Below are 27,663 nucleotides of genomic sequence, written 5' to 3' on the forward strand. Positions count from 1 at the left end.
TTCTTAGGAAAGGCTGAATTCCCCAGAGCTCCTGAGTATTGGTTTATTAAATCAAGGAATCTTATACCCTTTGCTCCTGATTGGTCATTTGGGTTAGTACCATTTATAGCACAGTTCTAATCAGTCCCATAGAAACATCTTTTCATTTATCATTCATTCATTCATGCACTCAATAAGCATTCATTAATAGTAGTAATGTAGTGGCATTAATTATGCTATTAACAATAACAAATGAAAACAAAAAACTACAACCATTTAGTGAGCTCTTATTCTGGGCTAGACCCAGCACTAAGACATTATTTCATTTAATTTTTAGAAAATCCTGGAAAGTAGGTTGATTATATATCTGGTTTATAGATTATGAGACCTGAGGTTCTGAGAGTTTAAATCAACTTGTTTAAAGTCAAAGGCTAAGAAATGGCAAAGCTGATATTCAAAATCCAATTTTTTTACTTCAAAGATTATTCTAATAATCATTATACTAAGCAGTTATGTGCAAGGCAGTGTACTAGAATTTGGGATTAAAAGATGAATAATATGGAGTTAATAAGGAATCCTAGGGACATGATTAGAATCATAAAATAATGTGACAATACATTGATTTTTATGGAGCTTTGAGGAGGACTACCCAAGCCAGCTGGAGGATTCCTAGGGAAGGGTTCCTAAAAGAAATGATGTAGCTGAATCTTAACAAAAGAGCAGTAGGTACAGCCCAGGTGTAGAAGAGGTAGAGGTAGGAGTCCATCCCAGGTAGATGGGGCAGCAGGTATATGAGCAGGGAGTATACAACTGATATGTTGGGAGTTCTTAGTGCAAAGTAGGTGGCAGTGTGAGATGAAGGTGAAGTCAGAAGTGGGGACTAGTTCATAGAGGGAAGACCTGGAGATGTTTTCAGCCACAGAGATAATCCTGGCAGCTCTGCAGAGGAGAGATTGGAAGATAGGGGAAGAGGGAGGAGATTAGGGAATTAATACAATCAAGAAATAAAGAGAATGGGACCCAGGGCAGTAACTTTAAGGATGAAGCAAAGGCATTGGATTAGAGTAATGTATAGGAAGCAGAACTGTAGGACTTGTTGCTTGAATCTGGGGAAAGTGGAGGAAAGGAGGGAAAGATACACTTCCAAGGTTCTGGCTGGAATGAGTGGATAAGTTATGTTGGCATAGCTATGGTTCAGAATACAGAGGGAGAGTTTCAATTTTGACATTTTGAGTTTGAGGTGCATTGGATATTGGAGAAGAAATGTCTAGCTAGTGATTGAATAAATATATGAGTTTGAACGTGGGGCTAGAGTTTAGGATTTTTTAGTCTCTAGCATGCAGGTGTTAATGGGATGGATGTAGGACTTTTAAAGTAACTTATGAGCACAGGCATTCTTTCCAAGAGCAGCTTGGAAACAACGATGAATTACCTCATTGAACTAGTATTAAGAGGAAGTTTTTTATTCTGTCCCTTATAGTACATGAAAACTTCAGATGGTTGAGGGATGGGAAGGGCAAGTTAATGGACTATTTTAATAGCCTTAATAATGCAGTCCAGCTGCCTCCAACCACCAAGGTCACCTTCCATGAGCTCCATGCTCCTCCATCCCTGAGGTTTCTAGCATGTATTTTTATGGTATACGGGATCCGTCCTCTATAATGAATCTCTAGCCTCCCATACTTCATTCTTCATATTCTCATCCAATCTAAGAAAGAAGCAATGTGGGTATTTATAAAATATGGAACTCTCTGCCTTTCCCCTATTTCTTCCAAGTACAGAGCACCTTCCATTTTTCCTCTTCCCTCAGTTGCCAGTTCACTTGCTCTGGCTCATGAGCTTTGTAATTGGCGCAGTGCAAATTTATGTCTCAGCAAACTTACAAATTACTGCATGTAATGGATTTTGGGGATCATTTATAAATAATTGAAACCATGATTGTTAAATTCTTGAATGCCAAGGGTCTACTGAATATTAATATTTCATGGAGTTCCATAAAGAACATTATGAATTCTAGCTTCTGTGACTCTTAAAATTTTATATTTGAGAACCCCTGACCCATAAAATTGATATCTGTGACTTTATAATTTCGTTCTCTTTTAGAATAAATTAATGTGTTAAACATATTTCTTGTGAAGATATTTAAAAAAAAAAACCAAATCCTTATATTTCATGGAAGCAGAGGGAGTTGAAATATGATGCCAAACATTTCATGCCTTATATTTTATTTCATTTTCTTTTATTTGTTTTTCATATTTAAATATATTTTATTGATGTTTTTTAGAGAGGAAGGGAGAGGGATAGAGAGTTAGAAACATCGATGAGAGAGAAACATTGATCAGCTGCCTCCTGCACACCTCCTATTGGGGATGTGCCCACAACCAAGGTACATGCCCTTGACCGGGATCGAACCTGGGACCTTTCAGTCTGCAGGCTGATGCTCTATACACTGAACCAAACCGGTTAGGGCTGTTTTTCATATTTAAATGGCAAAATAATACATGCTTGTTGTGAAAAAACAACACCAACACAGAGAATTCAGAAGCATATAGAATAAAACATATATATCTTGAATTGCCTTATCCTTCAGTCCCATTGTCTTATAAGTATTTTGATTTGTATCCTAAACCATTTCATTTGGATTTATACAAGTAAGTACACACATAGCTATATAGGGATTTTTTTTTTTTTTAAAGCTAAATGGGATCATGGTACTATGTATATTGTTATTGTTTAATTAAAAAAAAAATAGCCCTGGCCTGGTAGCTTAGTTGGTTAGAGTATCATCCCCATATGCCAAGATTTCAGGTTTGATCCCCAGTCAGGGCACATATAAGAATCAACCAATGAGGGCATAAATAAGTGGAACAACAAATTGATGTCTCTCTCTCTCTCTCTCTCTCTCTCTCTCTCTCTCTTTCTCTCTTTTCCTCCATCCCCCCCTCTCTTTTTTCTCTCTCTCTCTCTATAAATTAAAATATTTATATATTTGAACCTCTGCATGGTGTTTCATAGTAAGAATGCCTTCTAATTTAGTTAACTTCTTCCCGAGCTGTCCCCCTTTTTTTTTCCTACTTCAGTGTAAAGGATGTTCAGTGGGACTCCCCCCCCCCCCCCCCCCCCCCATTGTCCTATAACTGTTGCTGAGGCCCAAAGATGGGACAACAGTACTGAGTATTTCATGTTTGAAAGGAGCCTCCAACAGTGGAAGCCAGACCTTTCCCCGTGGGGATTGTTGAAAGGCGTGCACTGACCCACCTTCCGGCTGTATACAAAGAGAACTGAGAGACAAGAGGTTTTAAGGTTTGGGGAGTGCTATGCTTGTGGAGAGAAGCTTTTTCTGCCTTTCTAAAATCAAGAGAAGAGGGGGCTCTGAGAGAATTACTTGTGGAGTTTAGAGATACCAACAGAAACAAGAGAATGGCATTTACGTGGACATTGGCTCAGCCAGTGGATTTGCTGGCCTACGTACCCCTTTAGTACCTGCACAGGCAGAAAAACAACCTGTGAGAGAGAACCTGGTGGGAGACTGCCCAGTGGGGAGGTCGGCCAGGGTTGTCCCAGTCCCACCCCAGAGTTCCCGTCTCTGACATGTGTTGGTTGGTCCTGCAGCAGAGGGAGATGAGAATGGGATGTGGTTGAGCAGCTTAGGAGAAAAGAGTTTATGTTTTAGAACAGGGGTCCTCAAACTTTTTAAACAGGGCCAGTTCACTGTCCCTCAGACCGTTGGAGGGCCGGACTATAGTTTTAAAAAAAACTGTGAACAAATTCCTATGCACACTGCACATATCTTATTTTGAAGTAAAAAAACAAAACGGTAACAAATACAATATTTGTATTTGCATGTGGCCCGCGGGCCATAGTTTGAGGACCCCTGTTTTAGAAGAATGGTATAAATGTCACCAGCGGAAGGTTAGCTCCAAGAGGTAGCCAATGATTGCTTTTCCAATAGTTATTTATTACAAGAAACATTATAAGACTTAGGTTCCATTTATAAATTGTTAAGTCAGTTTGGATAATATTTTTAAATTACATACTGTGTTTTTTTAAAAAAGAAAAGTATTTAAATACAATAATTAGTCCAAAAGAAGCCATGTTAATAATATCTTCTCAAGAAATTGGAACTGTTAGGCATTAAGTAATATCAAAATCAGCTTTTTCCAGATGCAGCCAGTATACATAAGTCCTCAGTTATACATGGGGGTGAACATTTATATGTATCTAGTACAGGGGTGGGCAAACTTTTTGACTCGAGGGCCACAATGGGTTCTTAAACTGGACCGGAGGGCCAGAACAAAAGCATGGATGGAGTGTTTGTGTGAACTAATATAAACTCAAAGTAAACATCATTACATAAAAGGGTATGGTCTTTTTTTTTTTTTTTTTTTTTTTAGTTTTATTCATTTCAAACGGCCGGATCCGGCCCGCAGGCCGTAGTTTGCCCACGGCTGATTATGTTGTCATCACTTCCTAGAAATGGTTCCCAGGAGGCCTGGGGTGTATCTGAGCAGTGTTTTCTCTCCAAAGGAAGTATTAGTCAGTAAGTGGTCATCTTTAATAGCATAGGACCCAGTTTATTCTTTGTGCTGGCAGTAAGTACCAATGAAAAAGGTCCTATAGTGTTAATGAGAATACTTACCTGGTTCACACCCCCTCTAATTGGTTAAACTGAAACTTTTATTCAGATCATGTCAGAGGAATCATATTTATTTTCTGAGTTGGCCATAAGATAGCTTCATGTAGATTTATCTGTGAGGGAGGAGCAATTTTATCATTCAGTTATAGGGAAAATATCATGATATTTAGGTGGGAGAAATGAAGTATTGCAGTAACTTAAAAGAAATTATAAGGATTGTGCATGTTAAAAGTGAAACACATTGTTGAACAGAAAATTTAAGAGATTAGTAGGCTTTTTGAGAAAGATGATATTCAAATGAAAGCAAATGTTGTTTTTGCTTATGTTTCATTTCTATTTTTCTGGTTATCTTTTATGGAATGTTTGACATGATTGGAATGGTTTGATCCAACTATGAATTCTTTTCTAATAACTATGTGTTTTAAAGTTATTAACTAGAGACATAGAAAATGGTATTTTTAATAATTCTGAATGAAGTAAATATTAAAAATTTTAAAATGTACATATTGCATGAATCTTGTAGTGCCATACTTTTATGCTTAGTTTACATATCCCCTTTTACATTTTTTTCTGATTTGTTTTATAGGAAATGCCACAAACAGTTTCTGCAGTCACATTAAGTAACACAGATGTGAGTAATAGGAAGACTAATGCACTGAGAAATGAAATCCCAACAGAGGAACTTGGTAAGGTTTCTGAAGATGAAATCATCACTAAAGGAACACGAAATAAAGAAGAGACAGTGAGCTGTTCTGAGAGTTGTTCAAGTGCCCAAAGCAAGTCTTCCCATGGGGAATCTCAAGGATCTTGTCCTGGGCCTAGCTCTGATCCCTCAAACCCTGCAACTCTGCATGCAAAAGCAGCTGATCCAGTTCTACAAGGTTCTGAAGAAAACAAGGTCAAGAGAACATCCTGCATGTATGGGGCAAACTGCTACAGGTAAAATGAAAGTATAGGTAGCATATAATGCCATTATTTCAATGGCATGTAGCTATGTAGATATATGTTATCATGTATTAAAAGCCTAATAAAACACATGGACCTAAAGATTAGGAGCTTTTTTATGTATCTACTTGGTTTGTACTGTCTCAGTGTGTCTTCTTGCAAATCCTGCTAGAAAGTTTTAATAATTAGATATTTCATATGTAGACATGTTGGTTAATGCAAGGATTTGAACTGGGGATTCCAGACTTGAAAATTGAATCACTCAGACCCAGATATTTAGTGTCTTATTGAGATATTAGAAAGATAGCTTCATAAATAGTTGTATACATTATTACTATTGAGATAAATTTTAGGTTGTGTTTAGGCATCTTATTATACTTATGCATTTTCCTCTATATTTTTTAATGGTGCTTTTGAATCACCATGATGTCTTCTGAAACAACTGAATGTATATTTCCTGGATTAATTGGTTACTTCTATACTTACCTCATTTGATTACATTGCACTATATTTTCTAATTTCAACCACCTCTGCCTCATCCCCTGCCATTATGGCTTTGTCCTGAAGATGTCCAGTCTAATTAGCATATTTCCCTTTTATTAGTATAGATAGAAACAGAACTTATTTTCATTTTTTATCCTGCAGCTTTGCTGAATTAGTGTATTACTTCTAAATGGTTTTTGTAGAATCTTTAGTTTTCTGCATATGTAGAAAATGCATAAACATGTACACCAAAAATATAATGTTCATGGCAGTATTATTTATAAAAGCCAATAACTTGAATGAACCCAAGGGTCTATGAATAGTAGAATGGACAAATAAATTGTAGCAACTTCATACAATGGAATGTTACACAGTAATGAAAATATACTACTGCTACATGCAATAATATAGAGTAATCATGTAAACATAAAAAGTCATTCTCAAAGAAGTATATACTATATACTTCAATTTAAATTCAAGAACAGAGAAAACTAATGCCTTGTTTTATAACATCACTTCCCAAAGTATGGTTAAGATACTTCTGAGAAGTTCTGATTCCCAGGAAGCTTTTAGGAGATCTGTAAGGATAAAACCATTTTCATAATGATACCAAGATTTTGTGGGTTTGCCTTTTTCACTCTAATTCTCTCACTCACAGGTATACAGCAGTTTTCCAGAGGTGACATGATCTGCATTACTGTTAATGATTGAATGCAGAAGCAGATCTGAGAATCTAGATGCCCTCTATTAAGATTGAGCCAGACATTAAATACATTTTCAAAGTTTGAAACAGTGTCTCCATGAATTTTGAGGGGAAGATATAGTTATTTACATTAAGACATGTTATTTATTATCTATAATAATAAAAGCATAATATGATAATTAGACTGGACGACCTTCCAGACGAAGCCAGAGCTGTGAGGGAAGCCCAGGCCCTAGGTGCCAGAGGGAAGCTGTGCCAGCAGCCGGGGGAAGGAAGGCCTACTCTTGCATGAATTTTGTGTATCTAGCCTCTAGTAATATAAAAGGTTAATTATTTTTAAATATACCTTTTACATTTCTTATTTTCTTATTTTTAACAGGTTATATAACCACATAAACAAAAGCTCTCTGGAATTTTAGTAAATTTTTCTTGCAACCAAAAAATTTGAGATACACTATTTTCTATGATAGGATAGTGTCTACTTTTGGGTAGGAAAATAGGTTTAATGATTGGAAGACCTGTGGATACTTCTAGAATATTGGTAATGGTCTGTCTTTTACCTTAGCAAAGAGTGCCTAAGTGTGCTCACTAAAAGTCCTCAAACACTTATACTTTTATCTGTAAAGTAATGTCCATTGACATACATGGCTTACCATATTTCACTAGAAATTAATTTTGTTACCATGGAGAGTTCTATGTTGAATACATGATGAGTTTTGTTTTTAGCAATGTAGCATATTAGTTCACATTCTGGAATAATCAGATGTGTGTTGCTTCGCTTCCTGCCATATCCTATTAATTATTTTTTAGTACATCTAGAAATTTCACATATTCTATTAGTTATTTTTTCTCACTGCATATTTGTAACCCTTTTAGGAAGAATCCTGTCCATTTCCAACATTTCAGTCACCCTGGTGATAGTGATTATGGAGGCGTACAAGTCATGTGTCAAGATCTAGCTGATGACCGGCCTGAATGCCCTTATGGAGAATCTTGTTATAGGTATGGAAACCTACAAGGTTTGGTTGTGCTTCCTGTTCTCCTTAATTTCTGTTATTTATTCATTTATGCCTGCAGTTTCTCATCTCAAGCCTTTAACTTTTAGTTTTTAAACTCCCATAGAAAGGTTTTCATTCTGCTAATAAGTAGGATTACAATATTTCCTTTAGATAATTCTAAAGTGTTGAAGTTGTTAACCTTATAAATATCTGAAATTTTTCTCATTTCTAACTTTCTAAAATGCAAATCATGTAATTTAAAAGGGGTCGAAGCTATCCCATCGTACACTCTTATCCAGGCTCCTTAGTGTGACACAAATCAATTCAGGATGTTATCGCTGCCTCCAACTCCACCATTCCTGCCAACACATGAAACTGGATCCTGTAAGGAAAGGAAAGCTACCTCTCTCTCCTTCTGTAGCATCGTGTGCCCGTGTGTATCATGCAGAGTAGAATTTATCTCAAGAGATCATTTGTTTCTTTACCAGAATGCCTCCTCCTCCAGACAGGAGCTTTCTTTACAGCAAGGACTCTTTTATCCTTGTATCTGCAACCTTGCTTAATGAATGAAGTTTAAATAGATCACACTACCAAAGAAAGAAGTAACGATTCCCTCATAGGAAGAAATTCCCTCAAAATTCATTCTTAGTCTTAGAGAGTGTTAATTCCAGACAGCCATTTTTCTGATAATTTTGGAATACAGGTTACTAAACCTAGTGGACTTTTTGAAGTTGTTCCCAGTTTTGTAATTGTGGTTTTTATTAAGAAGGCAGAATAAGCTTCTGAAGCTAGAAAGGAAAAAGCCTTATCATTTGAAAAATAAGTGTTCCATTCCAATAGAACGTCATTAGATATTTTCATCAGCTGTGTCAATAAACTTGAAAATTTAGGAGAAGTGAACAAATTCCTAGAAAATATGTCTTTTAGAAACATATTCAAGAAAAAATGGAATAATCCCATAATATTAGAGAAATTGAATACATAATTAAAAGCTTTCCACTAAGGAAAGGCTGTTTAGTGTTAATTCTACCAAACATTTAAAGAAGAAACACTCAATGTTTATACAGAGTATTCCAAAAAAAGTAAAAAAGGTTATATTCTCCAACTCATTTTATGAGGCCAATATAATCTTTAAAAAATATTTTTATTGATTTCAGAGAGGAAGGGAGAGGAACAGAGAGATAGAAACATCAATGATGAGAGAGAATCATTAATTGGCTGCCTCCTGTATGCCCCACACTGGGGATCAAGCCCACAACCCAGGCATGTACCCTGACTGGGAATTGAACTGTGACCTCCTAGTTCATAGGTTGATGCTCAACCATGAGCCTTGCCAGCCGGGCATTACCAAAATAATCTTAATACTAAAACCTAGCAAGAAAAATACAAAATGAAAAATTACAGGAAAAATGACTTTAGAATTTAGATGCAAATATTCCTAAAAGAACAAAAAAAGGTTGGTTAAGTGAATCAAGCAATTAGGAAAAAAAAAAGGGAAACTATAACATGACCAAATTGGGTTTGGTCAAGGAATGCATGTTTTAATATTAAAAAATAATGTTAATTTTCCACATATCAGAATAAGTAGAAAATTATATAATTTTAATAGATAATTATAAAAGCTGACAAAATTTACTTATGATAATATTTCAAAGTAGGAATAGAAGGAAACTTTTTTAATATTATAAAGAATATCTATAAAATGCTTATAGCAAATATCATACATACTTATAAGTGATATATTAAATTTTTTCTTTCGGATATTAGAAATGAGATAGTAATACTTCTTCCCTTAATTCTGTCAGTTTTTCTTCATGAACTGTGGTCTGTCTTTAATAGAAAAGCCATAGAAATGGGAAACTCACTCAGCTGTTCCCTTTTTCCATGTGACATCCCTCTGGTTTCTGCCTGCTTTTGGTATTATCTATTGCCTTAAGATTATAATTTTTAATAGGTTTCTTCTGTCATTACCAGAAGTAGAACTCTTACTTTGCATGATATGATAGAGCTGCTCAAGCTTATGTTAGTGTTTGTGAGATACTTTTTATCCTTTTACTTTCAACCTCTGTCCTTATATTTAAAGCATGCCTCCTAGTGTATAATTGGTTCCATGGTCTTATTTTTTATCCAGTCTGATAGTCTCTCCTTTTAAATGTAATGCTTAGTCCAGTTACATTTAATACAATTACTGATCTATTTGAGTTTAATTTTGTCTTTTACTATTTGTTTTCTATTTCTCCCACAAATTCTTTGTTCCTTTAGTCTTCTTTTCCTGATTTATTTTGGATTTCGCCAAGTGTTTTTCATTCCATTTCCCCCTCCATTTACTCTTTAATTATATATATTTTTTCATGTAACATTCTATGTAATAGTCATCAGTGACTTCTTATAGTCTACCTTACAGTTGCTAATTTTACCATTTTCCAAACAATGCAATAATCTTACATCAGTTTAACTCCTTTTCCTCTTTCACCTTTTTTTATATGTCATCATACATTTTTACTACTATTCATGTTAACTTCTAAGGTATTCTTATTAATTTCTTGAATGTTAAGCATCATCACTCTTTTATATTTACTGGCATATTTATTACTTTGCATGCCCTTCATTTTTTCCTGAAGTTTTATCCTTTTATTTGGTATCATTTTCTTTTAGTCTTAACTTCTTTTAGTATTTCAGGTTGTGAAAAATATTCTGGAAAAGAATTCTTTAAGCTTTTTTGTGTATGAAAATGGCCTTATTTAGTTTTTTGGGTTTTTTAGTTTTTAAGGATGTTTTTACTCAATGTAGAATTTTAGCTTGGCAAATTTTGTTTCCTTTCATCTCTTAAAAGATGTCAATCTACTGACTCTTGCATTCATAGTTTATGTCAAAAGTATATATTGTTGCTCTTTTATAATTAACTAGAGGCCCGGTGCACGAATTCGTGCACAGGTGGGATCCCTGGGCCTGGCTGGTGATCGGGAACGATTGGGGTCGGTGGGGAGGGAGGGTCAAGGGGAGGGACCACAGGAGGTTGGCCCCAGCAGTAAGCTAAGGCATGGCCAATTCTGTGAGGTGTGGGGTGCAGGTGAACCAGATTCAGGGCTGTCAGGGCCCTAGCAGCAAGGTCTGGCTCAGTGCACTTCATAGCTACTGGCTGGTAGTCCGGTCATTCTGGTTGTTCTGATTGTTTGGTCGTAATGGTCACTTAGGCTTTTATATATATAGATGTGCTTTTTCTCTGGCCATATACTATAGGAAGTTAAAGTATAGAAAAGGATATTATTAAATTTACTTTTTTTGGACTACAGGCATTGTTCCAATTTCTCTGATGTTATTATTTTTCAAATCGAATAAAAAATCAACTTGAAAAAAAGATAATTAAAATGAACCAGTTGATGTTGTCATTTTGAATATCTTGCCCATTTAACTAATTTGTTATTTTTGCATTGTACACTGCAGTCTGTCAGAAAACTAGCTCAGTTTAATGCATTTGATTTTCTTGAGGTATTTGTCTGAATTAGAATATTAGATACTTAATGTCTAGCATATCCTACTGATCGCTGCACCTGCCTCTGAGTCATTCATTTCCTCTGGTGTGCAATAGGTTTTATGCAGTACTTTATTACTCCTGTTCTTGCTGTTAAATTAAGCACTAAACTTAGAATGCATATACACTAAAATAATTGGAATCAATTTTCAACCAGTTTAATGTAAAAATGTAAAGCCAAACTCATATACATTGCCTTTAATTTACAAAACCTTAGGTAGGTGTTATACATATGAAGGTGTTGGTGCCTTCATGTTTCTCAGAAGCCAGCACCCTGCTTTTTTATTTTTTATTTCATTATACCTTTTAAGAGGGATGAGGTAAGGAAGTGTATCAGTCATCAACTATAAGTGCTCTCATTGTAATGAATCTGCAACTTGATCTGTACAGTGTGAAAGAACAGTGTTTGCCACAAGCAATAAATCATTTAAATGTATATTTGATAATAAGTAAATTTATTATATCTTGTTTTTGCTGATTCAGATTTATAACTATGACATAAAATGTTTTATTTTCCCAAAATGTTTTAAGTTATTGCAATATTATCTTAACTGATAATGTATGCAGGTGTACATTTCAAACTATTAGATGCTGACTTTTAGAAGCCACTTACTAAAAAATAGGAACCTGTATTTAGTATAAATCTATATTGTATAATTTAAGGCAAAATGAATAGGTTTTATTACAGAAACACTAGTTATAGTTGCCTGGTAGTTGAAATTCCCAGAATTAGTTATGTGAGACTATCAATCATTTTATTTGTAGTTGAACAGAATCAAAGTTGATAGTATCTTTTAATGAATTTTTATAGGATCTGCAGTTAGAGAAAGTAACCTATCATCATTTGCCATGCTTATAGTTCTTTAATCATGTATAAGAGTATGGTCTTAGAAGACCATACTAAATGCAGCTCACTTGCTACACAGTTTTACATAATACTTGACTATAATTTTTTAAAATTCTTTTATAGCAGTAACACCATCAATTATCTTTATATAGCTTTGACAAAATATGGCTTCTATGTTTTTTTTTCTTCTCTTTTTTGACTGTGTGTTCATTTTAATAATAAATTTGTTTTTCTTTGTTATATTTAGTATTAATTGCAAATATATAAGAATTTGCAGATTTCTTTTGGCATGGTAGTAAATTATAATTACTTTCAGTTAGCAAATTGACTACTTTCTATTATTTTTATGCTGGTTTATTCTTTCATTATTTAACAAAGACCATATTTATTAATTCTTTTTTCTCCTAAATTTTGAGACTTAGATATTTGATAACATAGAATTCATGTTTTTGCATTAGGTTTTAAAGTAAATGTTGAATTTCAAAAATTCAGGGTAAATTATTTTGGGATGAAAACAAAAAGATAGTATGATCATTTATTCATTGAGCAAATATTGAACACCTAATGTGCTAGTCACCATTTTAGACACTGATGTAAAACAGTACTTCAGGTTCATTTAAATTTTTGAGTGTTAAGTTTTGATATTAAATTACCAAGTGTTTGGAAGTAAGCAAAAATAAAAATTACTATTCTGTTCTCATTATTGTTGACTACTTAATCGTTAGGTAGCTCTTTATGATGGAGAGATATGAGTTTTAAAATCAGCAGACTTAAATTTCTAGTTATGGTTATGCCAATTCTATAGCATAACTTGGATCTTTCTGAGCCTCAGTTCCTCATGAAAACATGGAAAACAGAGGTTGGATCATTTATGCTTAGGGTTCTCCACTCAACGGTGTAGAAATGGAGGGCAGAGAGCAATTTATTCATATTCATACAGTCAGATCAGTTATATTCCCAGCTACTTTTCATAGCCTTCTTTGCTGTCTCCTCTTCCTTTTTCCTCCCTGTGATTATTGCAGAGCCAGAGGACTCAGTTCTCTGATCTCATCCATTCTCTATTCTATCCTTATTCCCTGGGTGAGCTAATTTAACTTAATGGTGCCAGACTCATGTTTGAATGCCCCCACTTGGTTGTAAATAGTAGTTCACACTTACCACATCTGAAACAGAACTCTTTTTTTTTTAAATTAAATTTTTATTGTTCAGATTACATTTGTTCCTCTCCCCCCCCCCCATAACTCCTCTCCTTCCAGTTCCCGCCCCACCCTCTGCCCTCACTCCCCACCCACTGTCCTCATCCATAGGTGCACGATTTTTGTCCAGTCTCTTCCCGAATCTCCCATTCCCCTTTCCCCCCCAAGAATAGTCAGTCCATTCCCTTTCTATGTCCCTGATTCATTATAATCACCAGTTCATTCTGTACATCAGATTATTTATTCACTTGATTCTTAGATTCACTTGTTGATAGATGCATGTTTGTTGTTCATAATTTGTATCTTTACCTTTTTCTTCTTCCTCTTCTTAAAGGATACCTTTCAGTATTTCGTATAATACTGGTTTAGTGGTGATGAACTCCTTTAGCTTTTCCTTATCTGTGAAGCTCTTTATCTGACCTTCAATTCTGAATGATAGCTTTGCTGGATAAAGTAATCTTGGTTGTAGGTTCTTGGTATTCATCACTTTGAATATTTCTTGCCATTCCCTTCTGGCCTGCAAAGTTTCTGTTGAGAAATCAGCTGACAGTCGTATGGGTATTCCCTTGTTGGTAATTGAGTCTCTTTCTCTTGCTGCTTTTAAGATTCTCTCTTTGTCTTTTGCTCTTGGCATTTTAATTATGATGTGTCTTGGTGTGGTCCTCTTTGGATTCCTTTTGTTTGGGGTTCTCTGCGCTTCTTGGACCTGTAAGTCTATTTCTTTCACCAGGTGGGGGAAGTTTTCTGCCATTATTTCTTCAAATAGGTTTTCAATATCTTGCTGTCTCTCATCTTCTGGCACTCCTATAATTCTGATATTAGTCCGCTTGAAGCTGTCCCAGAGGCTCCTTACACTATCTTCACACTTTCGGATTCTTTTTTCATTTTGCTTTTCCAGTTGGGTGTTTTTTGCTTCTTCGAATTTCAAATCTTTGGTTTGATTCTTGTGCTCCTCTGGTCTGCTATTGGGTATAATATTCTTTATTTCAGTCCGTGTATGCTTACTTTCTAATTTCCTTATTGTAGCATCGAGGGTCTCATTAGTTTTCGTGAGGCTCTGCTCAAGTTTATTGCAAGCCCTCAAAATTGCGATTTTTAGCTCCATATCCTCCATTTCTGTCATGTTTTTTTGTCTCCGCATCTTTTATGCTTTCTTGGTGCACCCCCTTGTGGTCTTTGTGCACAGTCTTGTTCTAGTTAAGCCTTAATTGTTGTAGTTAATACTAGAGGGATTTGACCACCAGGCCAACTGGCTGTGAGAATCAGCTGTGTAGAAAACTTCTGTCCTCTGGGGAGGTGCTAATCTAGCCTTTGCCTGAGGCGATCCGGCAAATGGCTTTGCGCAGGGCTTGGGCGGGGCGGGATCAACAGGGCGGGGGGAGGGAGCAGCTATGGCTGCTCTCAGTCCGTCCCCAGGGGCTCTGCCTCTCTGTCCCAGCAACCACTGCAAACCTCGGAGGGACCGTAGCCAGACAGTCCCGCTTCTCCCGTTTGAGTCTGGGTCCCTAGAGACTTGCCCGGATCTGTAGCCCAGAGTCTGAGACTCCTTCCTGATTGAAAACGACAACCGCGCCCTCAGCCACCAGCCCGCTTTGCGCGCGCACCACCGCACCACCGTACCTTTAAATTTTCCACACTGCGCCTCCTCTGAGCCTCGTAATGCTGTTGTTTTTCCTTCTAGTTGAAGAGTCTCTCCTCAGCCAGCCTTCCTGTGGTTCTGGTTGATGTCCGTTCCGTCTTTTAGTTGTATTTTTGAAGTGGTTGTTTGCGGCAGCAGTCTCCGGTGTTTACCTATGCCGCCATCTTCGATTCTCTCGACCTGAAACAGAACTCTTGATTTCCATCAGGAAAGCAACGCATTCTCAAGTGTTCTCCACCTTTGTCAATGACTTCACCTTAACAGAGTATTTAGGCCCCAAACCAAGAAGCACCCTTGCTTCTTTTCTTTTCTTCACACCACTCTTCCAGGCCATCGGCAGTTTTTGCCATTTCAACCTTTAAAACCCTAACCTCTTACTTCCTCTGTCTCTATCATCTTAGTCAAAAACTCTTTCCTGGATTATATCCCTTTCCTTCCCTTGCCTTTCTGTAGCTTGTTTTCCACATAGCAACCAGAGGAATTCTCTAAAAACAAGTTGTATAGTGTTGTTTTCTTACTCAACACCTTCCGGTAGCTTCCTACAAAATGCTATACCATGTCTCACAAGTTCTCTGACTTGATTTCCTGCTATTTTCCTTCTCACTCATTCCCCTTGAGCAATACAGACCTTTCTGTGTTTTGCCACCTGCCCTAGCTTGTTTCTACCTTGGCCTTAAAGCAAATTTAAAGACTTTTTAAAAATTACCTTTTCCTGAAGTGTTCTTCCTTCAGATATATATTATTATTCATATACCTATATCATCAAAATCAGAAATGTTTTAGAAAATGTATATTTTAAAATGTAACAGCTCACAAAAACTTGGTGTGGTTATGAGTGTATGGTTCTGTGTTTAGAACCCAAAGATTACTATCAATAATTAATAACAATGCAAACACACACACACACACACACACACACACCCAAAAAACAAAACAAAACAAAAAACAGAAAGGATTTTGAGGCCTGCTGAGTTATAGAAAATGCTATCTGTGAAAAAGGTTGATATAAATCTTTTATGAATGAACTCTGAGTATTTCCATTCATTATTAGGAAAAAGTCCTGGATGGAATTTAACATTGTCCTGGAAAGTTATTACAAATGCCTCCAAAGAACCCCACAGAATTGCCACTTAGCATTAACTCAGGATTATATGAAAAAGCATTCTGCCTTATTATGAAATAACTCGTTTTTGAGAATGGAATATACATAGGCAAATGTTAGAAAATATTCTATAAGTGTGTGAAGTGTGATTGAAGACATTTCAACTATAATAATTGTATGTATTACTGAAGACAAAATTTAACTATGTAGTATTACTTAGCAATTACTTTTGCTGGCACAGTTTTCAGATATTGTTGCCCATCTTAAAGTAAAATTGATTTCTGTTTCTATAAAAATAGCTGATGGTTGTAAAATGCTTAATAGCCTACAAATGTTTATACACATTACTTCATTTAACCCTTGGAACAACCTTGTGTGAAGTAGACACTACTATCCCTGCTTACAGAGGAGGAAGTGGAGACTTGGTTCATAGGAACTACCCTGAATCGCATAACCTGTAAACAGTGTCGTTTGAATTCAGACTTAGGTCTTCTGATCCCAAAACCAGAGCCCCTTGCACAACATAATGCTCAAGTTGAACAAGCCAGATGAGAACAGGTCCAAGACACAGTGGCATCTCTCTCTGAAGCATCTGGGAAGAACTCTGTGTTCCTTCTTGACCTGAGTGATGGATGGACTAGAGCTAAGTGTCTTACGATGCTCAGCAGTCAGTAGCCAGGAACCTGATTGCAGTGGAGTCTGCTTACTATGACTGTCAGGTTTTTCTTTGGATTCAGAAGAACCTTAAAAGTATCTTTTAGACATTACACAACACACACACACACACACACACGTATTTTATATTGTGTTATATATTTTATATACTATTTTACATTATATTTTTATATATGTAACATATGACATTGACATTTTAAAAATAAAATATATTTACTTTAGGAATATGATATATTTTGTTTGTCTCATGCTGCCTTTCTCTAGAGTATAAGTCATGAGGAAAGAACTTTGGTTCACCACTCTATCTTTTCATCTAGAAATATGCCTGGCATCAGTAAATGTTGAAATAAAAAAGCAGCTGCTGTGTACAGTATGGCGAGTGTAGTTAACAAGGAAAAGCAAATGCTTTTCAAAGAGAGGCTTATTGGGGTCTGTCTGTGTGAGTTAGTGAGTGTTCTAGTTTAATTAAAATAGTCATTAATTTTTAGTGACTGGAAAACTAGATCTTATTTCTGATTTCTTTTCTTTCTTTTTCTTCAGAAAGAATCCTCAGCACAAGATAGAATATAGACATAGTACACTTCCAAGTAAGTAATTTTTCTTCAGGAAACTCAAAATGAAACCTTTAAATGAATCTCTTATTAAACCTATATACAGTTTCCAGTGATTATGAATTTTTCCCAAAATCTCTCCTGTGAATTTGTCAAATTGCTAATTTTAATGGTTTTTATTAAATAAAAATGTAAGTATTTATACAGCAAATATTTCCTACAATCATTGTATAACAATATATATTTGTCCTTGCATATGTTAGGATTTTTTCTTTGTAAGTATCCGAAAACAAAATTTCAAATTGGTCTAAACAGTACAGAGAACTTGCTCACTTCTATAATTGAAAAGTTCAAATATAGGACTAGATAGACATAATTTATGCTTTGGCTCATTAACATTGTTAATAATGTCACCAGTGACCCAATTTCCTTCCAACATTCTGTCTTTAGAGAGGTCAGCATTATCCTAAGACTGGCTTGTCTTCCCATCCTTATTCAGCTGGTATGGTAAGTACCTACTTCTACATCTAAGGAGAGAGAGAGAGAGAGAGAGAGAGAGAGAGAGAGAGAGAGAGAGAATGAATGAATATGAACAACTTTGACTCTCACCATTCTAAGAAAAAAATCATAAAATTCACTTATTTTTTACTAGCTTAGATCACATTCATTCTCTTGAACCATTTACTATGCCACTGATTAGTTTGTACCAGCCCTGTAACCAGGGTAGAGTCACCTCCTTCAGAACCACAGGGATCCCCAATATAAACTAAAATTTGGGGAGAAGGAGAAGAAAGAGGAATAGACACTAGACAAACAACTATTAATGTCTGTCAGTCCTATTTACATCAGTCTGTTTGACCTTCTGTTTCCCCTCCTTCTGAACTGTAATATCTTTTTCCTTTTAACAAATTCTGGCTTATTTGTATCATTGGCAGAGGCCAGTTCAGTGCACAATATTTCTGCCCACAGAGTGAGAGAATAAAATGCATACTTCCAGACTATGCCCTACGTGTATCTGTATGTGTATAAACACAACCAACTTGTAACCAAGTGATAAAAATGATTAATTTCACCATTGGGGATTCCATTTGATGTTTCTGGCTGAAACATACTTTAGTGCTTTACTACTCCAGACACCAGTATACTCATTTTATCTGAGGTAATATGTATGGAGATTATATGTTATACTGTTTTTACTGAGGCTGTATCTAATGAGGTAGCATTTATGGTTGTTAACTTTCTTTCCAGCAATAATGTAATAATATTGATTAAAATTATATTTTATTGATGAAGTTTAGCATTTTTCTATGAAAAAAGTATTTGACACATCTGTGTATCTTCACAGAAATAGGAACCATTTTCATAAATACTATCAATATGTATCATATGGCATCATTAAAAATATTTGAATTTTCTTTGCAAAATCTCTTTGAAGTAAAAATATTTTTATTCCATTAGAAAGACTTTTTTTTTAAAAAAAAGTACAGATATTATTAAGCAACATTTAGTCTTATGTTTTTAATGTACTTTCAAAGGCTCTGTGGCAACATAATTAGAATATCTCTTCCTACTCCAAAACCTACAAATTAAGGTATCTGGAGTATTTCAAATATTAATTTAAGTATTGAGGTCTCATATTTTTTAATTTAGTGATATCTGACAGAATTATAACGTACTTGTTTTCTTATTTCCCAATCTTTAAAGTTTAACATTACCCAAGATCTTAATCTCATTTATGTAATGTTCATTTACTCACACGGTCATTCATTTATTTATTATATGTCTAACAAGTGGGCAAAGTTACAGAGAGACAGGAAAACCAGCACTGAGTTGACTTGTTTGTGGTGAGATGCTCCAAAACCTGGGGTTATCAGGGTACACTAGAGGTGCAAATTTTAAGTTAATGTGGTCTTTAAGGTGGAAGGATTTCAGTCATCTTTGTTTCTTGGCTTGTGGTGAGTGAGTTTAGGACATCCCAGACACAGTGAATAATAGATCAATCAAGGACATCAAGGTAGAAAATGGTAAGTTGTGTTTGAGTTAGCAAGATTTCCCTTAGGAAACCGAGGTGATTCTTACGCTAATGAGAATTGTGCAGCTTACAATGTAGCTCCTTTTTAGCTACCAAGAAACTTGATGCTCAAGTTATAATAATTATGTTAAAATTGAGATTGACATATATTTTACTTTTTATGTTTTTAAATTCTATTTGTATTTTTTTAATCACCTCTATTATTATTATTATAAGCTGTCTCAAATCCTCTCTGGAATGAGTAGTGATATTAAGAAAAATATAAATATCTATTTCATGTGAACTTTAGGATAGGAAGACATTAACTAAAGCATATGGAAAAACATGGACATTAATATTTCTTACCCATACATTTGCTTTTCACCACAGGGATTGTCCTCTGCTATTCAGACGATTTCCAGATAGAATCGTCCTACTGTATACATATTGATTTCGGAGAGGAAGGGAGAAGGAGAGAGAGATAGAAACATCAATGATTATTGATCGGCCTCCTTCACGCTCCAAACTGGGGATTGAGCCTGCAAACCAGGCATATACCTTGACCGGGAATTGAAACGTGAACTCCTGGTTCATAAGTTGATGCTCAACCATTGAGCAACACTGGCTGAGCCTACTTGTTTCTTAAATGCTCCATATCTTCCCAGAGTCTTTCACTGCCTTACTTTAGACCAACTCTGAGGCTCACTATGGAAGGAATATAAAACAGTGGGATGAGGGAAGAAATTAATTTGGAGATAAGAATTCTAGTATTATAATATTAATTAGAAATCTATAAATTCTAAATGCTGTTACCATAGTAATCTTATTTGTATAATGAACTGTAGAATATCATAGATTTATAAACTAAACTTTCCAAAAGTTTAGTATGTAAACTTTGTATCTTCTCATTTGATTACAGCCCTCATGCATCAGTCAGATTGTGCTAGGTTTGCTGTGATAATCCCCAAATTTCAGTGCCTTACACAAACACGAGATGTATTTCTTCTTCACTTCCAGCTGTGTGTTGGCTATGGCCTTGTCCCAGCTTGGCATTCAGGCTGGAGGATCAGCTCCTGCCTGAGACCCGCTGTTCTCACAGCTCAGGGGACATCATAATAGCAGAACCACAGAAAGGCTCTGCAAGCTTCTCCTTGGGAGGTCACACACCACTTCCACCCACTTGTTTTGGCCAAGACTGGAGTCATTGGGGATGGAGAAGTATAATCGTATCACAGGGAGGGGCAGTGAATAACTGGGACAGAAATACACTGTACCATCCCAGAAGGCAGGGTGGCCTGGATATGATTACGATATTATGAAGGAACCGTTATTATGACTCTCATAGGATTTTAGTCTCAGGAGCCTTATGATAGGAAAAGCTAGAAATAATAAATAGCAAGTAGTCATTTTAGTCCCCTTTCTAGAAGTGTGTAGTGATTAGCTGTATATTAGTTAAAATGAATTTTTCTTGACGGAAAAGGGCACTTTACAGTTAGCTATCTCCAATCCCAGGTTGAGTGGCAATTCATGTACCAAACTTCTGTTTTTCAGTCCGAAACACTGTGGATGACGACGAAGGGCAACCCAATGAGTACGACCTGAATGACAGCTTTCTAGATGATGAAGAAGAAGAGTATGAGCCCACGGATGAAGATTCTGACTGGGAACCCGGAAAGGAGGACGAAGAGAAGGAAGATATGGAAGAGCTTTTGAAAGAAGCAAAGACATTTATGAAAAGAAAAAAGTAACTTGGTTATGCAATAATACATGGCTCACATTTACTATTTCTTTATGGAAAAATATTCATAAACTAAGGAGGCACTTAAGCAATAATTGTTTTCCTTTTTATAGCGATGACTTTACTATTGACTATTGACTCTGCAAATGAAACATTGAAATGTCAACCTTCAGTGTAGTCTATGGAATTTTTTTTGTTGCTTTGCTTTTTCTATTCTATTTAAAGCATCTAGAAGTGGAAAGTAGACAGAATTAAAGACAAGTAATTGATATTTTCACGTGCTTTGTCTGCTGGTTATAAAAAGTAAAAAAACCATAGGTTGCACAAAACTTTGGTCTTTTTTTCTATTCTCCAAAGATTCTGTCTTTATAGAATACTGTGCAGGTATAACCCGGCAAATTACATCATGGGTAGAAAAGCATGCCTCTTTCATTGCTATTGAAGTAATTCTTCAAGCAGAACCAGGCTTTAAAATTTGACAGCCATCATATAATAGCTAGCATTTTTCTAGTATCCTAGATGCAAGCTTTGCATTTCATCGACTATTTTATTCTTTGAAACTTGGGGACATGAGTACCAAATGGATACTGAAAATAGATTCCATAAGACTATAGAAATGTTCACCATGCAGGGAATGTTACTTAGTGTCCCACATCTGTAATTTACTGTGTGTTTGAGTTTAAAGGTGGAAAAACTCAAAGAATTTGAGTTTCTTTCTTTTTCAAATGAAAATCCTGCCTCATTATTTTAACTTTCAATGTACTATTTTTACATTAAGAATATAGAAATGATTTTTGACCATAATTTTCTCAAAGGATCTTAGTTCTTTCATCCTCAGATGAAGGTGGCAAGCTATCTGGCCTTTTATTTGTTCTCCAGTGTCATGAACTATGTCTCTGTATCTCTGTTCCCAAACTGCTTTAAGCCCAGTAATAATCTCATCTCTAGTGACTTAGAATTTTTGAAATACAGTGTAGAATCTTTAATAATAGTTGGGTATATGTATTGGAAATAATAAATCACTAAACCAAGTGTCCTTGTTAAACACTAATATTTTCTATTCTATAAGAACCGAAAAATGTATATATTAAAAGAGCAACACAGATTTGTAATGGTTTTCTTAGTGTTTTTAAATCTTTCCAAGATAACCCTGTGAGGCCTGTTGGGTGGTGAGTTTGGGAGTGGGAGGTGGAGAACATTATAAGGAAAGACAGGATGAACCACCTGGTACCGCATCTTCACCCTTTACCCGGAAGGAATCTTCTCACCTTCTCCTGGGGCCCCTTGGCATTCTCTGATGTTCACCCTCAGCCGTAGACACTGAATGTCTGGGTTCTCCTGGATGTCTCGGTGCTTGGACTCCTGCACTGTGTCAGCATCATTAGGGCAGCAGGTGAACACCAGAGCGTTGCTGTTCTGTGTATTGTAACAGGGCAAGGGGAAAAGCCAGGCTTTCATCTCATGATCCTGCCCCCTGGATAAGGAAATGCGGGGTGAAGAATGTGAGCTCATTATGACTCTGAACAATCCCCATCCCAGTGCTCACATGGGAAGTCCAAAATATTTTCTAATTGTGCCACGGCCAGCTAATGGAAGTATAGCATTGGAATTCATCTCTTGTTTTGAAAGAGAAATTTACTCCAAAACTGAGATGAAGCAAAATGTGTGCCCAGCTGCAAAAACTCACCTTTCTTTGATGGTGTTGATAACTAAGTGCTAACTGACAGGAGATAAAACCCTGTTGCAGGTGTGACTAATAGCCACGAAGCAATCTGCCTGCCATCTTCTCCTTAGATGTAGCACTTGTTTCTGATTCGAGGTTGACATCTCAAGATGGCAGCAATCATCCAGACCTACATAACCACCATGCCACCCGATGCAGAGAGGGCCCTTTTGTGACTTAGCAGATTTACTGATGTGTGAAATAAGCAAGTGTCTGGGATTAGTAGTCTGGACATTTATGTAAACATCCCCTACTCAGGGATACATGTTTGTTCTCCCCAAGCTTTGTTTTTCAAACTGGCACCCTAGCTGTCATCTCCCTAAACCAGTAAAAAATCACACCCAAGACATTTCATTTTAACAACACAGAAATATCCCTCCTATCAGAATGATAGTGTTAAGAATGAAATTCCACTCAACACACCATCATGCCCTGACAGTCACCTCCAGTTCGCTTTAAAGGACGTCTGAAGTTTCCTGGGTGGAGGCTGCCCATTCCCGACAAGCCCATGTCCAGGAGGGGACCTCTAGGCTCCTATCCCGGCTCCATGAGCCTGCCTCTCTGATCTAATCCAGGGTGAGCCCAGGCCCCAGCCAGGCCCTTCAGGTGCTCCTTCAGGGAACCTGCTCAGCCTGTGGACAGACAGGAGGAGTTGCAGCTGGGGTGCCTGGCCCTCCAGCACTCTGGGGAGCAGGTCCCCAAGACTCCATTGCTGAGGCCTCAGGTGTCTCGTGACGGGTCAACTTTTCCTTTCTCTGAACTACCCCAGGATCTATGTTTATTTTCCTTTAGCTAGTCAGGATTGATTGTTACATCCAGCAAAAAGAAAAGAAGAACGTTGAATTATTACACTACAGTATAAATTATGATTGAGCTATGTAATCAACACTACAGTTTTCATTTTAATTAAGGAAATGTTAGTGTTAACTTATGATCTTTCTTTTTTCTCCAAAAGTCAGTAATTAAGTAGGCAGACAGAGGTAGAAATGTTGAAAAGTCAGTGTTTACCTTTTTAAGACATCTGATATAATGTTGTAGCAAGAATTTCTGGCATTTTGCCGAGTAATGAGTCTCCAAGTTCATTCTATTCGACAAGTGCTAATTCAATGTTCCCTAAGCTCTAATATGAATAGGGACTTCTTATAAGGAAAAAGTTCTTGTAGATCTCCCGACCCCAGTGTGTGGAGTGCTACACCAGCATTTATTGAGCTTATTTTTAGAGATTTAAGTTTTTTTAAAAATATATTTTATTGATTTTTTACAGAGAGGAAGGGAGAGGGATAGAGAGCCAGAAACATCGATGAGAGAGACACATCGATCAGGTGCCTCCTGCACACCTCCTACTGGGGATGTGCCCGCAACCAAGGTACATGCCCCTGACCGGAATCGAACCTGGGACCTTTCAGTCCGCAGTCCAATGCTCTATCCACTGAGCCAAACCGGTCAGAGCTAGAGATTTAAGTTTTAAGTTTAAACTGCCAAAGTTGGGGGTGGAAAAAATTGTGACTAATTTATTATAAAACATTAAATGAAAATCTTTAAGTACATAGAAATACTACTAATAATGCTTTTTTAAAGCAAAAGTAAGAAAAGGCTGATTTTTACTAACTCCTTACTCTGGAAAATTTTAACAAACATATTCTGCCTTTGGTAAGGAACTCTATTTCATCCTCAGTAGATGAGGGAATATTTTTTAAAATATGTATTTATTGATTTCAGAGAAGAAGAAAGAGGGAGAGAGCAAGAAACATCAATGATGAGAATCATTGATTGGCTGCCTTTTGCATACCCCTGCTGGGGATCAGACCCAAAACCTGGCATGTGCCCTCACCAGGAATCAAACAATGACCTCCTGGTTCATAGGTCAATACTCAACCATTGAGCCACACCTACTGGGTGGAAATATTTTTATGGTAGAATGCCAGCTAATAAATGGAGAAGGAATGAGAGAATGAGGATATCACCATTTTCTAACTCCACAATGTAATAATTTATTCAGGCAAGGATCATTAATAGACCTTGAAAAATATCATCCCCCAGATAAATTACAAATGAGAAAACATAGCTTTATGTTAGAGAGGTCAGGTGTCACCTGTCAATAGTGGATGGTCTGGCTTTAGATGCTTCTTAAAGTAATGTTCTTGCCAAAGTGTTTCACCACTAGTAAGTTTAATAAAGCCTTTGACCCTAACTCTCAGGAAAGAAGAAATATAGTAGATAGAGGAACATGGTAAGTGACACCACAGCAAAATATAATCAGATAAATACAAAATGTGAGCAGTTCTACCTGATCTCTTACAAAAGACAATGTTCTAAAAAGATAAATGAGGAACCCTCTAGACTTAAAGAGAATAAAAATCATAACTACTCCATGTAATGCATGAATCTGAATTTGATCCTTGTTTGGAAATAAACCAGCTCTAAAAGATATTTTTAGGACTATTGGAGAAATTTGAATATGAATTGGATATTAGACAATGTTAGGAAATTATTGTTAATTTCCTGGGCTATGATTAAAGTATTTTGATTTTGAGGGAGAATATTCTTAATTGTAGGAGACACAAGCTGAGGTGTTTATAGCTGAAATAGCATAATATTTTTATCCTATTTTCATTTGGTTCCATTTATACACACAAACACAGATAATGCAGATATGGCAAAAATATTGTTTAATTTAGATCATGGGTATCCAATTATTCATTATACTATTATTATAACTTTTCTGAGCGTTTGAAAAAAATGTTTAAATCTCAGAACAAAATAAAGGAAAACATGGGGATGATTTTTTTAAAGAAGGTGATGCATAGCTCTATCCCAGTTATTCTGAAAACAAAAGAACCCTATGTTAAAAATATTGATTATTTCAAGTTGACCTCATTCTTTTAAAATTTTAATTTTGTTTGTGTTTTAAAGTGCATATAATATATTAATATCGTGGTGCATGTAAAAACTTTGTGCCAAGTATTTACATAAATACTTGATATGGGGAAATACACATGCTCAAAATTTTCTTGCTCCTACAGTGTACAATAAAAATTATTTGGAGACCACTTCCATGCCTACCATGTCTCATGTTTCCAGGTCAACTTTTGAACTGCTACCAAGGCAGGTAGAATAACCAACCAGGCTACAGGTTTGTAGAGCAGAGAGAATTCATTCACACAAGAATACAAGAACCTAGGTGGGGACAGCCCTCTCCCCCTGACTCAGGGGCCTGTCTGATCACACCTTTCCTTGTGTCTTGGGTGGTTGTGACATATACACTCTTTCTTCTCTGACATGAACCCCAGAGCCCAAGTGCCTGGACTACTGAGAATGGAGTTCTGTTTCTGGTCCAGGAAAGAAATTAGGGTATTGGAGGGGGTAGGGGGCAAGAAGAGAGCAGGGGATTGCCTGGGAGTCAGGTGTCATTCCTTCCCTAAAATACCCTCAACAGACTTCCATAGCCAACAGTAGCCTTTCCCAAATGGAATACTGATTCTGTAGGATGTTTATAGGTGAGACTCAAAAAGGAATACAATGACGAAGTTCGTGAAAAGCAAATTTGCACCGTGAATCTTCAAAATGGGGTTTACAGTATTTACTGTTTCTAAAACTTATATAAACATGATTTTTTTCTAGAAATTCTGTAGTGTTCATTCACTCCTTCATTCAACAAATATAGTTTAGTAGCTATAACTGTGGCAGACATTGTTCTTGTCATGGTAGATGCAGAAATGAATAAGACGATATTTTTTCCCAAATGGAGCTTATCCTATATAATAAAAGGCTAATATGCAAATAGACCAAATGGCGGAACAACTGGAACAACCCAACAACAGAACAACCAAACAGTCGCTATAACATGCGTTGGCCACCAGGGGCATGTGCAGAACATGGCGGCCATTGGCCGCAGTGGGATGGTGGAGCAGGTGAGTGGGGGCACCAGACCAAGGTGAGGCGCCAGTTGCTGTCATAAGGGTGAGCCTCTGGTGGTTACTGAAAATTCTTTGCTCCTGTGTGCCACGGTCCCGCCCAGCACTCACACCTGCTGCCGGCGCCAGCCCTGCTTGCACCTGCTGCCAGCACCAGAGGCGCCACTCATACCCACTGCCAGCTTGCACCCACTGCCAGTGCCCAGCACCAGTCCCGATCACTCAGCGCCATCAGTGGGTGCGAGCGGCAGCTGCTGGCCTGATCGCCCCTGAGGGCTTCTCCACCTCCCCCTGCTACTGAGGGGTGACTGGGGCAGCAGCTGCTGCTTGCACCCACTGATGGTGTCAGCCCCAATGGCTCCATGCCGTCAGCAGGTGTGAGCAGCAGCAGCAGGAGCGGGGCTGCCAGCAAACGGGACTGGGGCCGTGGAGAGAGGGAACGGGCAGGGTTGCAGAGGATGGGCTGAGACCTGCCCCTGTGCCTATCCCAGCCTCATGGCCCACAGTTCCTTTCAAGGTTCACGAATTCGTGCACTGGGCCCCTAGTATTGAGATAACAGCAAATAAGCCAAGAAAACAGTGACTATGATAGTGTAGTAAGTGCTATAAAAATAAAACAGGGGAAAGAGAGTGGGGGAGGGGGCTTTGGGGGGTGTTAATGCTGGTGGCTATTTTAGAAAATGTCCCTGCAGAGTGATATTTGAGAAGAGAACAGAGTGAAGCAAGGTAATGGCCTGTGATGATCTGGGGGAAGTGCATTCTCAACAGAGGTACAAAGACCACAGGGCAGGAAGGAGCTTGGGGAGTTCCAGAAACATCAAGCAAGCATTGCCTTAGGTAGAATGAGCAAGGTGGAGAGGAGACAGGAGGGTTGAGAGACCTCTCCCTTTGGTAGAGGTAGGCAGGAGCCAGGTCATGGGACTCTTCAGAGAAGAGTGAGCATTTGAGGGGTTTTGTAGATAATAGACTGAGTTACAGTAGGTGAGCATTT

At 37.0% G+C, this 27,663-nt stretch overlaps 1 protein-coding gene across 2 annotated transcripts in view; it reads left to right on the forward strand.

Moving 5' to 3' along the window:
• Positions 1-25,794, forward strand: part of APLF (aprataxin and PNKP like factor) — a 65,015-nt gene extending 39,221 nt beyond the window's left edge. Inside the window, exons 7-10 of one of the 2 annotated variants that reach the window (XM_070429374.1) lie at positions 5,202-5,554; positions 7,623-7,748; positions 17,276-17,322; positions 20,849-25,794. In XM_070429374.1, the coding sequence (XP_070285475.1) occupies positions 5,202-5,554; positions 7,623-7,748; positions 17,276-17,322; positions 20,849-21,045 (723 nt within the window). In that variant the 3' untranslated portion in view covers positions 21,046-25,794. Of the gene's footprint in view, positions 1-5,201; positions 5,555-7,622; positions 7,749-17,275; positions 17,323-17,736; positions 17,825-20,848 lie in introns of those variants that run through there. The other variant, XM_070429375.1, reaches the window with a different exon arrangement.
• The last annotated feature ends 1,869 nt before the right edge of the window (positions 25,795-27,663 follow it).

Source organism: Myotis yumanensis, unplaced genomic scaffold, assembly GCF_028538775.1.
Source record: "Myotis yumanensis isolate MYYU_CA2020_CCGP unplaced genomic scaffold, mMyoYum1.0.hap1 SCAF_11, whole genome shotgun sequence".
Taxonomy (NCBI): Eukaryota; Metazoa; Chordata; class Mammalia; order Chiroptera; family Vespertilionidae; genus Myotis; species Myotis yumanensis.